The 12920-nt window shown below is 44.0% G+C and overlaps 1 protein-coding gene across 1 annotated transcript in view; it reads right to left on the bottom strand.

Annotated features, from left to right (window-relative positions):
* Nucleotides 1-10325, bottom strand: part of FAM171B (family with sequence similarity 171 member B) — a 37415-nt gene extending 27090 nt beyond the window's left edge. The window contains exon 1 of the mRNA XM_069021917.1: nucleotides 10156-10325. Coding sequence (XP_068878018.1) covers nucleotides 10156-10255 — 100 coding nt within the window. The 5' untranslated portion in view covers nucleotides 10256-10325. The remainder of the gene's footprint in view (nucleotides 1-10155) is intronic.
* Between the last annotated feature and the right edge of the window lie 2595 nt (nucleotides 10326-12920).

Genomic DNA, 12920 nt, shown 5'->3' with positions numbered 1-12920 from the left:
AAAATCACAAAATAACAATGAATACAACATCAGGTACTAGAAAAAATACTGCAGATTCCTACTTATTTTAAGTCTTATTCCTTAGAGTTTAAAAAGGTTTCAAAAAAAAGAAAGTTCTGTCAAAGCAGATCACAGGCTAAAGCAAAACAATGGAGTCAAGACTGCACCACAGTAATGTAACTGCTCTGCACCCAGGGATGCCATCCAGGTAAGTGTCAGTGCCGAACACATTAATGATTCAGCCCCTGCTGCTCGGAATCATTACTGCCTGGCTACAGCTCCTCACTGGATGAAGTGCTCCAGGAGCCAGCTGAAGCCCCAGCTGTGTTGTCTCCAGCACGAACAAGTTCTCCCTTCTCAGCAACTGGCCCAAGTACTGTAGGCAGTAATTGGAAAACAACTTAGCACCATGGAAACCTTTCTAGGACGATGGAAATGGTTTTATTGACACCAAGGCTAAAAATGGGGCAGTAAACACTTACTTCTTCCCCCCAAATACTCAAGATTCATTCAGCACCTCTGAGATTGTGCCAGCTGGACTGGGGGGAAACAAATGCACTTAAGTATTGCTGGGACAATCTGCTCCATGGAACGCTGAAGAATCCAGCAAACTTGTTGAGGGACAGGTTTTCTCTACTGTGCTTAAGAAGAAACACCCAAAAAAACACAAAAGGGGGGAAAGGAACCTGACAACTAATTAAGAGGCAAACAGGCATGACAGATTCTTTTGCCCAATGCTGCACCCAAACTATGCAGGATCTCACAAATGTTTTCCTGGGTCTCTATTCTGCTGAATTTAATTAGAGGATTTTCTCAACATCAGTCGTCTGTAATCCAAAGAAAATCTCTACTGCAGCCCAGTGAGAGTAAGTTTTCTCCTTTGCTCCCAGAAATAATGGAATAAGCTCCTGTGATATTTATCACAAGCCACAATTCATGTTATTAACAGCTTTTATTGTTCCAAAACCACAATCTACTGAAATCCTGCATTTACCCAACATATAACTACTCATTGCTCCTGTTCAGTCACTTAATGAAATGCTTCAAAACAGAGGAAAAATGTTTTCCACAATTACATGAAAAACTTTTTATAATTCCATTAGACTCTATAATAGGTGGAGAGGGCAAGCATGTCCTTCTTCATCCCAGCAAAATGGCCAATATTTTCAAATATCTTGACACCACTGACCTTCTCTCCAGTTTAGCTCACATTAGCACATACAAATCATCAACCAGATTTGCTACCTCACAGAAAATAACTTCCATGAGAATGTTCCTATCAGTTTCCTTTGGAAGCCTTGCCCATGGAGAGTCATTAATAATAAACAGATTTGGTGTCTTGCCAAGTTTCATAACCATGCTACACACTGCTATCTATCTCAGCAGACTGAGCCAACTGTATGCATATTTATGAAACAGCCCCAAATCTGCAGCAGAGGGTGTAACTCCACTTTGTTCCAACCTGCATGCATTAGGGGAAAGCACATGAAAGACCTGAGCCTTGTTTAACCTCGCAAAGGAAAGGCTTTGGGGGCCCTACACAACAGCCTTCCCACACCCAGGCATTTACCAGGGATAAAGGGCCAAGTGCTCTGTCGAAATGCAGGGCAGGGTAATGAAGGGTAACAGCCACCAACTGCAGGGAAAGATCTGACTGGACCTGAGGGATTTTCTTTTCTCTCTAAGGATAAACAATCATTGGAATAGGTTGCCCAGAGACGTTCCCCAATCTTGAAGCCTTTCATGGCCTGGCAGGAAAGAGCTCCCGGGTCTGAATTCAGAGCCAACCCTGCTTTAAGAATGCCTCTGATGGTCCCTCCAGCCTGAACACCCACCCGGTTCCAGATCCTCAGTTACTCTCAAGTCACAGAAAATAAAACTAACAAGTATCATCTTCACTTGATTGGTTTATTTCAGCTGCTAATCTTAATACATTTAGCAAATCTGTCTGAAAGTTTTGCCAGGAGTACACCATCCTATGATAATTTGGGGCTCACAACCTGATGCAAATTCCATGCTTCATTATGGAAATAGGGTGAAAAGATATACTTCATCTTGCATGGCCTTACTCGATAACACTTGCAGTAAATTAAAACAGTAATATCAATGATTCTGAAACTAAAATCAGTTTGAGTACTGAAAGGGTTGCTCAGATCTGAAACTAAAATAACCTACAACACAAACCCTGAAAGCTACATGCACACTCCAGTGGGAAAGTTCAAGCATTGAATACAGGTAAAAGATTCATGAGAAATAAAAAAAAATAAAAGTAAGTGAAATACAAGAAAACATTTCAGAAGAAGCAGATGAACTATTAGGGACCACACTGAAACAAATGAACAAAAACACCCAAACAAACAAAACCCACCTAAATTCAGCTTTTTCCTCCAAAATAAGCTGCATCATAATGAGTTAGTGCTCCAGTTAATCTGCCTATAACCACACTGTGTTTAGTAAAAGCACCCAAGCCAACACTCAGAGGCACAGGCTGAAGCCCTCATTAATCGAACGAAACTCCACAGACCTGAGAGCACTTTTGGGGTGCAGTGGTCACATCAGTAATGGCTTTCAACCACAGTGTGCAGGGGACATGTTGAAGTGGCTCTGAGATTCTCTCTGTTCTTCTGCTTCATGACCTCCTAATGCACACAGCTCAATATGTGCCTCACACTCACACCTACAAGCACTGCATCATGTTCAACACACACAAAAACCCCCAACATTCCCCACCACAGCTGTCATGCAGCTTAACTTGCCATAACTGCCATTGGTTCAGGTAAGACCCACACCAAAACCACAAGATTTTTCAAAATGGGACAGGGAATATCAGAAGGTAGAGGGACAAATTTTTTTTTTGCTCTTTAACCCACCACAAGCCACAATTTATTTCACGTAATCTCAATGAGAGGCCACCTCTTGCCTCTTCCCTCGGTAGAACTGCAGTTTCTCAGGTACCTGGCACTATCAACACTAAATGTGGAATGCTGGAGAAAGGGTCATGTGGGAAGTCCAGCAGCAGGAACTGACCCTGTAACCCATCTCCTTCAATGGTCTCGTTTCCACATTGTGACAATTGTGCCCTGAAGTCTGATTCCTTTCAGACAGCAGAGACTATGAGTCCATGTGATGAAGCATAATCAGGGAAGATAAAGAACAAGAAATTGAGGGGAAAGAATAAGGGTTCATGTCTGCCCTTGGTGAGACTTAGGGGGCTTATGCACACACAGACAGGCAAGAACGTCACTCCCAGGCCTGCCCACCCCAGCAGGGCACACAGGGTGGCTTCCAGGAGCTACACCAGACAACGCCACACATCACCAGGATGATGCCATGCAAGTGTCGTGAGCTGCAGACCTGTCACTATGGTGTTTACAAGAATGCACACAATGTGCTTACAGTCAGAGGGCACACAGAGTAATTTCCAAATTTAGGGCAGCTGCTCAACCTGAGACAGGAGGAGGCTTTTTCCCCATCCTCTACAAACTACTGACAGCTGCTTGTGAAGTTCACAGCATATGATTTTTTACTGGACAGAACTGCTGGTGCCACACATTTGCCCTGCATTCTGCCTGAGAAGCTGTGTTAAGGTACGTGGTGCTCTGGAGGGTCTTCCACACACAGGACCATCCTTGTTGATGCTGCTCTAGTCACAAGAACCTGTTCACACTACAGTCCATGTGTGCTCTCTCATATGGAAGATCTAAGAGTCATCCCTTCCTGACCCAAATCCCCTCAAAACGACAGGGCAGCAAACTGCACAAAGGTTACCCTCCGCACAGCGTGTGTCTGTGGTCGCTGTGAAAGGGAGATGTGGTGGGGATGCACCAGCACGTGCTCTGTGCTGCAGGCTCAGAGTTTGGAAAGACTGCCCCTTTCCAGGAACCCAGCTCTACTCCTGAATGGATCTGGAATGCCTATTCCAACTGAGTACATCTTGAGTAAAATCTGCCCTACTGAACACTGGGCTTAAGGACCTCTGCAAGATGAATTCATTCTCTTCAACTTTCTAACCCCGAATTCCCTAGCACAGGTTCTCTCAGCAAATATACTTCCCTACTGCTGATTGTGAAGCTGAGCACACTCACATCCTCGCCTCAAACGTGTGCTAGCAGGGAAAGTGTTCTCAAACCTCGTGTTTTCTGCTACAACTAGTGCCAGAGAAGCAAAGCAAGAAATGTAACAGCTGCTTTGCAGCCTGTTGAATACAACTTCCTGAGGCCATGTGTGGAAGGTGGAGGCTAGGAGTACACAGGAGCTGTGCTGGGACACCCCTGGCAAACCAGGATTAGGCAGGAGGAACTAGACCTGCTGGTTTCAACCTACTAAACACAGAAGAGTTATTTGAGAGTACACTAGCTCTGATGGTTCAAGGGAAATTGTTGATCACAGAACCTGGGTGCTCCTACAGCACCCCAGATGCAAAAATCTATGAATTAGGAATGAGACACAACATCAGGAGTAATAAAGAGGACACATTTACTCTGTCACATTGTGCCTCAAGTCCCTATTCATTACAGAAGGATACAGTGATATAAAAATATGCAACTTTCAAGACAACAAAGTAACCTGTGCTGTTTTGCTAAGTCTGACACACCAAGAATTAAGTTTATTTTGAATAAACTTTCCTCTCAGATCTTTGCCTGTGTCTTCAAAGACTTCATCTACTGAGCTAGTTCACAGAGAAAGCATGCTACAGATCCCCAGTGACCCAGATAGCAGCTGCATTCCAAATTCTCAACCTGCCTTTTTCTCAGCCTGATAGTAATTCTGTGAATGTTTTTGCATAGCAATTGGCCTTTGATGGTGTACTTTCTGCCAACAGACTGACAAGAAGCAAACTTTAGCAAAACAAATAAGAACTGCAAAAACTACCACCTTGCAATAGGTGTCAGTTCCTGCCATCATTTATCCGTTGTTTCCTGCCACTTCTGACCATGTAACCATGGGCCCTGATTCCATGAATGCTAAAACACGTCTCTCTCAGTTCTTTATAATGAAAGCTACCATCAAGACAAGTTTCTTGAAATCTAGCTTTCTGAAATATAGAGCATGATGCTGTATAAAGTATTACAGGCTTCAATAAAAGAAGCTTTCAGCTCAGGAGAGATCTCGTACTCTTCAGAACTCCTCAGTACCCTTGTGTTTATGCAGATTCTCTTCCTGAAATAAAAACACAGTGCATATTTTTTTCATGCGTGCTTTACCACGACAAACCCCAAACTCCACTTTTTCCTGTATTAGCAATTGAGTGACCTATATCCTGGAGCAGGTGCATCTATGAATATTTCTTTTTCCTTATTCATTCCCATTTCAAACTGCAGATGCTTTATCCCCTCTCAGTGTCCTAATGCCCTTGCTGATATTTTGTTGCATTACTAAGTCTTAGAACAGCTCAGACTCTTAAGAACATCATCTCCAATAAATCAGGACAAGTCTAAGTCTTGCATTCTTTCTCACCTAGCTGAGAAGCCATTATTATAAATACCAAAGGCTGGGAATCCTGACAAAAATGAACAGCAAATCAAAAGCCATTTTCTGAGCTTATTTCTATAGGTGGAGTTAGCTGCTTGCACTAAACCTTTTGGCTGGGGTGTGCATGTAACACTTCTAACTTGAAAAGAAACTTTTTCCCTGACACCAGTTACATTCCAGCATCTACAGGAAAAGAGGGCTGTGCTGCTGCTTGTACAAAATAAATAATGCCAGTTCTGATCAGAAGTCTCTACTCAGACAGCCCTGGCTTCTTGAGCAGGAACTGTATCCTACATAATCACTGAGCCATGAAAATGACTGAATTCCCTTCCTTACTGGAATGCTAAAGAATCTCCCACACAGCTTTTAATTCCTCACTCATTTTCTTGGGGTATCTGACTGCAACAAAAGCTCCAAAACAAAACCGGATTTAATCCTGCCATACTAATCCCCAATCCAGTGACTTTGGAGACAGTAAACCATAAAGATTGTTCCATCAAGTGACAAAAAAGCCAGTCACACTACACCATGGGGTTTTTTAAGTGCATTATTATGTATTATTGCTCAAATTCAAACCCAGATAAACATAATGAGATAACCAAATGCTAGTCTAAATACCTAAGTATCAACTACTGTGCACAAAATTACAAGTCATTAGGAAAAATATTCTACGGCAAAATACATGGAACACCACGATTAAAAAAGCAGTAAGTCCACACGTCGTTGTTTTGGAGAAATATTTCTCTTTCAGTATCTCAAATAAAAAGGAAGCATGAGAAAGTTTCCTCCTTCTTGAATGGTCAGGAAGAATAAGACAACATACAAAGGAGTTTAGAAAAGTCTGAACTGGAAACGACTTGTCTACAACATGGCTTCATATCAGGCAGCCACTCATCATCACATGCAGGCAGACAGTACTGAGAAATGGGCTCAGAACTAAATTCCACAAGCAGCATCCAGGCAGTGTACTTGTCTCCAGCAGGTAAAAAAAGTAATCTCTAATTTTCTTCTGGGTTTGTCAACGTATTTACATCATCTGTCTCAACAAACAGGGGTTTGTGTATTAACAAATAAATGCACACAGCAATTCCAACTCCCCCCTCTCCTTTGTTCAGCACCACTGTTAGCTGCTACAGCTTTTGAATTTCACCCTACAGAACCAAGCTAATCTCCCCATCGCATGCAAAGCCATCTGCCTAAAAAAAGGAAATATACCAAAGCAAAATAAACTCCTTTTTCCTTGAATTCTGGAATGCGGGGCAGATTGGTCATGGTCTATAAAAAAAACATGGCAAGGTTTTTCTTGTTCATGCTGGGATTACAAAAGGTAGAGGGACTACCCACACTTGAAAAAAACACCTATTTTAAAACATGTTTCAAGTCTAATTTAACATCTCAACATGGTAAAAAACCTCCAATGTGAAGATGCTGTATGTCACCCCATGTAAAGTGACAGCTTCCACTGACACAGCTGCTTTTTCTGCAAAGCATGTTGTTCATTCAGTACATGTCAGATCTGCCACAGAGCTGATGCAGATAACTATCACTTATTCAATTAGTGGTCTCTGCTCTATTTATAGCACAATATCTGCATTATAAAGAGAAAACAATGCCCCACATCAGGATATCCCAAGTCTCATGAGAATTAAAGAACATAACCCTCAGCTCCCATAAAGAACGCACCTCAATAAAGATAAAGAAAAGGGAAAATGGAAAAGAAAACCAGATTTGCCTGGATCTGAGCCAGGACTATAATTCACTGAATTCTGGCCTCAAGCCCGCTGACCTCAATGATGAATATCTGAAGCTCCCAGCGGCTTCTCTTCAATTGCTCCTGCACACCAGAGCCCAGATTTCTAAACTGCTACACGGAAAATGCAAAAAATCACTATGAATAAGGAAGAACCAAGGCAGGTTCTCCACTCCAGCAATCACCACCCTAACCAGAGAGGCCTGTCTCTCTCTCTCCAATTTTTTAATTTTCTTTTTTAATTTCAAAGAATGCCTGTATCTGTTAGATAAGACGAGTCAGAATAACTCCATGAACAGGGTGCCTCTTGTATGTGTTCTCTGCCTTGTTAAAGAATTCACTTATTTCTCTTGGCAGTGGTAAGTTTGCTGTTGTTCCTAGGGAAACAGAAAGAGATGAACAAAAAACCCTTCTCAGTCACAATGTGCCACTACTTTCTCACCACTGCACTTCCATGTCACCACAGAGTGTGCACTCCAGACACTACACACAGCTGTGCTGACTTCAGCATCTCTCCTCAGACAGCACAATAATTACACTGGCAGAAGTCAGTTAATCCAGGAGGGAATTGATCTGTAAAACAGTATAATGAGCTTCGACAGAACAGGGCCATCGATACAGGAACAAACGTCAAGTGACAGCAGGTTGTGAACTCCAGCCCCAGCTCTGCACCCTCCCTCGCCAGGGAGGATAAGCCTCCTTTGCTGTAGCAGCACTGGGATCACAAACACACTGCACAAACCTAAATTCAGCCAGACTCCTCCTCACTTGCAGAAGCCGCTGCCTGCCTGGCAGTTCCCAGCGCAGGACCTGCAGCTGCAGGAGTGGCCTCTCCAGAGTATTGCCCTGAGGGATTGCTCTGCTGCCAGTCTTCTGCTGGAAAGGCAGCAGCCATTTATCCTGCCTACCTGTCAGCTGTAAACCATCAAATGATAATTTAACATAAAAGACATTAGTATCCATTAAATATACATCTGGAGTCACATTCTCCTTTTAAAAAATGTGAAAAATTTCAATAAAGCAAAAATTACTTACATGCTTTACTGAAATACCATGCAGAAAAACAAAGGTGCTTAGTAGCTTCTTCAGAATAAGGAAAGTTTCAGAGCAGTAACCAGCTTATTTTTTTCAAAGTCCACCATTGTTTTTTTTCAGTTTTTATAGACAAAAAAATTAATCAAGATCATTTAGAAATCCAGCCAACAAGTGAAATAAATCTTAACTGTATTTAAGCATAATGTAAACAAATGCTGACAACCAACTCAAATGATAATTTTTAACATTCAGAAATTGCTACTGATTACGAAAGCTGTGGACTAGAAGACACTTTCTGGACTCTCATACCTCAGAACCCATGATGCCATATAAGCAAATAAAAGAAAGCAGCAAGAACTGGGCATGTGAGTCTGCAACAACAACAGCAAGCCAACAGAACAGGCATCAAAATGTTAGATACCAACAAAGACCTTGGCCAGGGCTGAAGGAGATAAGGTAACAGAGCTTCTTGAAAAGAAATCAATACCTGAAACCAAAGAGGACCATTGAATTAGAAAAACTGTCCTTTTTTTTTTTTTTTTTCCCACTCAATTTTTAATGAGCAAAATGTTCACTGCCCAAGTCAGAAATGCTGCCAATGCCTTTTAAGTGGTGTTTGATGGTGATTAATGGTGTATTCTACTAAAAGTATGATATGAAACAAACTAATGAAAAATCATCAGTGAAAATGAAAAACAAGGACCACGATGTTCATCAAATGCCCTTCTTCAAAACGCTAGCTACAGTTTTAGTGTTTGGAAAATAATGAAAAACACAAACACAAATCCCCACAAAGAAGACCTAAAGAGCAAATCAAGGCATTTTAAGAGTGTATAAGGAAAAATTTAGGACTCTGTTCATATTCTACCAAATCTAGTTACTTGTTCTACACCTTGAAGTTGCAAGCAAATACTGTAATTTAATATCTTTGCTTTCCTAATTAACAAATATACTTCGGCAGCTTTGTAAATTGGCTTCAATTCAGGAAAATATTAACCATCTGCCTAAAACTAAGCACATTTTATACCTTCCTGAAGTCAACTGGAAGCAGAAGCATGCCTATATGCTAAAAATGAAACATATGTTCCAGTGATATGCCGAAAAGGAGCCTTGGTGTTAAAAGGTCTTAAATAATTCATGTTTGAAACCATCTTGAAATTCTTTGGTGAAAGGCAGTATGTCAAGAAAAATACTGATGCTGAGTTTATCATCATTTGAGCCACTAAACTTCAGACTTTACACATATTTTTTTTTAAACTAGATGACAGTACAGACACCTTATCATTTACTCTGGTTCTGCAAAGAGGTACCCTCAAATATTTGACTGCAAAACTAAGGCCTGAAGCTGAAATAAGCACATTATTTTTGTGGTCTTGGATAAGCAATGTATCATCCATACTGCAGAGGGGATGCAAAAACTAACGAGCTCATCAGCCCCATCACGCATTTGACAGGCTCAAGATGCTCGCACACGAATCAGCTGGTTTATTTTTAAAGTGATACAAATATATACAGAAATAAATACGTGTCTATGACATATATATTTATATTCCATGGACGCTCGGCTATCTCCCTGTGGCGATTCCTGCCAGCCAACAGGAACCCCTGGAGCCCCGCTACCCAAGGCCACGCTCCGGGCGCCCGAGGGCGCACCGCCGTGCAGGTCAGTGCCCGTTCCCCGGGGCGCTCCCGGCCATCCCGGCCACATCCCGGCGCGGCCGCGCGCACACCCGCGGGCTCCAAACATGGATCCCGCTCCAGCCAAACCGCAGCCGCTCATTTTCGAGTCCGGGACCGCTGCCCGCACGGCGCAAACGCCGGGGTTCCCCGGGCGAGCAGAGGCCGGGGGAGAGCGGAGCCATCCCGCAGGGGAGGTGGGTGCAGGGGAGGGTCGGTACCTGGTGCCGCGGCGGGGGCGCCCCCGGGCAGCGCCGCTCGCTGCTGCTGCGGGCGGGTGGCGGCGGCGGCGGCGGGGGGCGGCCGCCCCAGCATCAGCATCACCAGCAGCGGCAGCAGCGCGGCCGCCAGCCCCGGGAGCAGCGGGGAGAGGCGCTCGCAGGTGCCCGGCATGGCGAGCAGCCCGAGGGCAGCGGAGGCATATTGCGGGAGGCCGGCGCAGCGCTCCGCACCCGCGGCCCCGGCGGCGGCTCTGCGGCGGCAGCGCCCGCCCGCCCACGGACGTGCCGGGGCGGGGCTGGGGCGGGGCTGGGGCGGGGCGGAGCGGGACCACCTCCCGGAGGTGCCGGGGGACAGCGTCCCTGCGAGGCGGCAGCGCTCGCGTCGCCCCCCGGCACTTGTCGCCGGCAGTGCCGGAGCGCGTTCCGGGGCCGCGCTGCCCGGGGCAACCCCAACATCGCCCTCGCTCTGGCAGCCACGGAATCACCGAATCACATTCACAGAACCACGAAATCGATTGGGCTGGAAAAGACCTCCGAAGTCGTCGGGTCCGACCTGGGACCCAACACCACCTTGTCAACCAGACCATGACACTGAGTGCCACGTCCCGTCTTTCCTGAAACACCTGCAGGGACGGTGACTCCACCATCTCCCTGAGCAGCCCGTTCCAATGTCTAATCACCTTTTCTGTGAGAGAAACTTTGCCTAAGATCCAACCTAAACCTCCCCTGGCACAGCTTAAGACTGTGTCCTCTCGTCCTGTCACTGATTGCTTGGGAGCAGAGTCCCCCCCCTCCCCGCTCCTGGCTGCACCCTCCTGTCAGGGGGTTGTAGAGAGCGATAAGGTCTCCCCTGAGCCTCCTTTTCTCCAGAATAAACACGCCCAGGTCCCTCAGCTGCTCCTCACCTCACTTGTGCTCCAGCCCCTTCCCCAGCTCTGCTGCCCTTCTCTGGACTCACGTTCACACATGTACATGCATTCAAATTTTACTTATGTGCCTCCTTAAGTCTAAAAAACATGTTCAGGAGAGCTAAAAATTTTTATTCTCTATATTGTTTATCAGTTGTTTGATATCAGGAACTGCTAATAGGAGTAAACATGTACATAAGGCAGAGAGATGCCAGTGTGTAGAATCAAAGCTTTAGGAGATACTAATGTTGTTTTGAAGAGTGTCACAGTGACTGGAGCACAGGCCTGGTGAGGAGGGGCTGAGGGAGCTGGATGTTCAGACACAGCCCAGGCGGAGATAATGGAAAAACCACTGCAGTTGTTCACAGCAGATAAGGCTGAAAAAAAACCCCCAAAACCTGAGGAAAGGCAGCACATCCAGACAAATCAAACTGACCCAGAGCAGGCAGCCACCTGCATGGCTGAGAGCTGAGCACACAATGGGATCACCTCACAGGGATCTCACACTGGGGTGCATGAGCGTGCCCATGCCGTGATTTCAGTGAGGCCAACACCCCATTCACTGTAAGAACTTACAGAACAGGATAATATTAAATTTTCAGTGTACGTTGAAATAGTGAATAGAAACTTCTTTGAAAAGTACAAAATCACTTGAATTGCCTTTTAACAAAACAAAGATCAGCCAAATAAAAGATTTATTTTAGACACTATAACATACCAGGCCAAATCATGTAGTTTTCAGATCACATAAAATTTCTTCATTGAAGCAGAAACAGAGGAATAGAGTTACAAACTATAGTGGGATGTAAATTTCCCCATCCTGAAATGAAGAGCTGAGAGGTTACTGTGCATATTTTCAACATGTCTCTTATAAAATCTGAAGAAAATCTAATATATTTTCCCTTATGCCTTAGTGCCATTCTATATAGTACAATGTAATTAATTCACTGCCATTAACAATGACTTGAAATAGATTTGGGATTGACACAGGCAAATTGTATTTTCTTTATTGCAGTTGCTGATAGTTCATTGGTACCATTTTGGAACAGTCACTGCTTGCAGGGTAATGCTGCAGTGGGAAATGCCACATCCTCCTCAGCAGGTACTTCTCAACCTTTCACAGAACCACAATAAAGCTTTCCTTTATTGTCAATCTCTTTTTTCATCATCACCAAAAAAACCTGTGCCATGAAAACCTGATTTCATTTGACAGGATCTTGCTTGAAAGAAAGCAAAGGAGCACAAGAGCCATACAAATAAAACAATCATTTATTTGATGTGAAACTCCTCCAGCAGCTCATAAAGAAAACAAATTCTCTTTTTAGTTCAGCAGACACGCTCAGTGCCTATTTGCTTAATTAACATCCTCTCACCCAGCTTCCTATTTCAACCTTTTATGTGGGCACTGCAAAGGAAAAGAGGCTGTTCCTGCACAGCCGCTCTTAGGGCTGAATTCATTCTGGATTCCCTGCAACTGTGTGTGGTCTCAGGTGGAAGAAAGGGGCCTAGAGAAAACTTGCTATGACTGTGAGCTTCCTTCGTTCATGGATTTGTCTGGTGACTGAGGGTGTGGCATTGAGAAAGGATGGATCACACATTCATTTCCAAATGTTTGTAGGCATGAGCTTTTAACAGGATATAAATTATTTGGAGACGAACAGTTGAACCAACTCGGCAGATGGAACATTTTAAATTAATGCTGATGATGTGAATATGCACAATTATTCATTTATAAAGTTCTGGGGGAAAAAAAATCCCCAAGATTAAATGTATGATAAAAGCTCTCTTGAAAATGGCTCCAAAAGGGGAATCACACACGTGGAAATTAATTGTCTGTACTACATTTAGAGAAATTAT

Source organism: Aphelocoma coerulescens, chromosome 7 (assembly GCF_041296385.1).
Source record: "Aphelocoma coerulescens isolate FSJ_1873_10779 chromosome 7, UR_Acoe_1.0, whole genome shotgun sequence".
Taxonomy (NCBI): Eukaryota; Metazoa; Chordata; class Aves; order Passeriformes; family Corvidae; genus Aphelocoma; species Aphelocoma coerulescens.
This window is presented reverse-complemented; position numbering and strand designations above follow the sequence as displayed.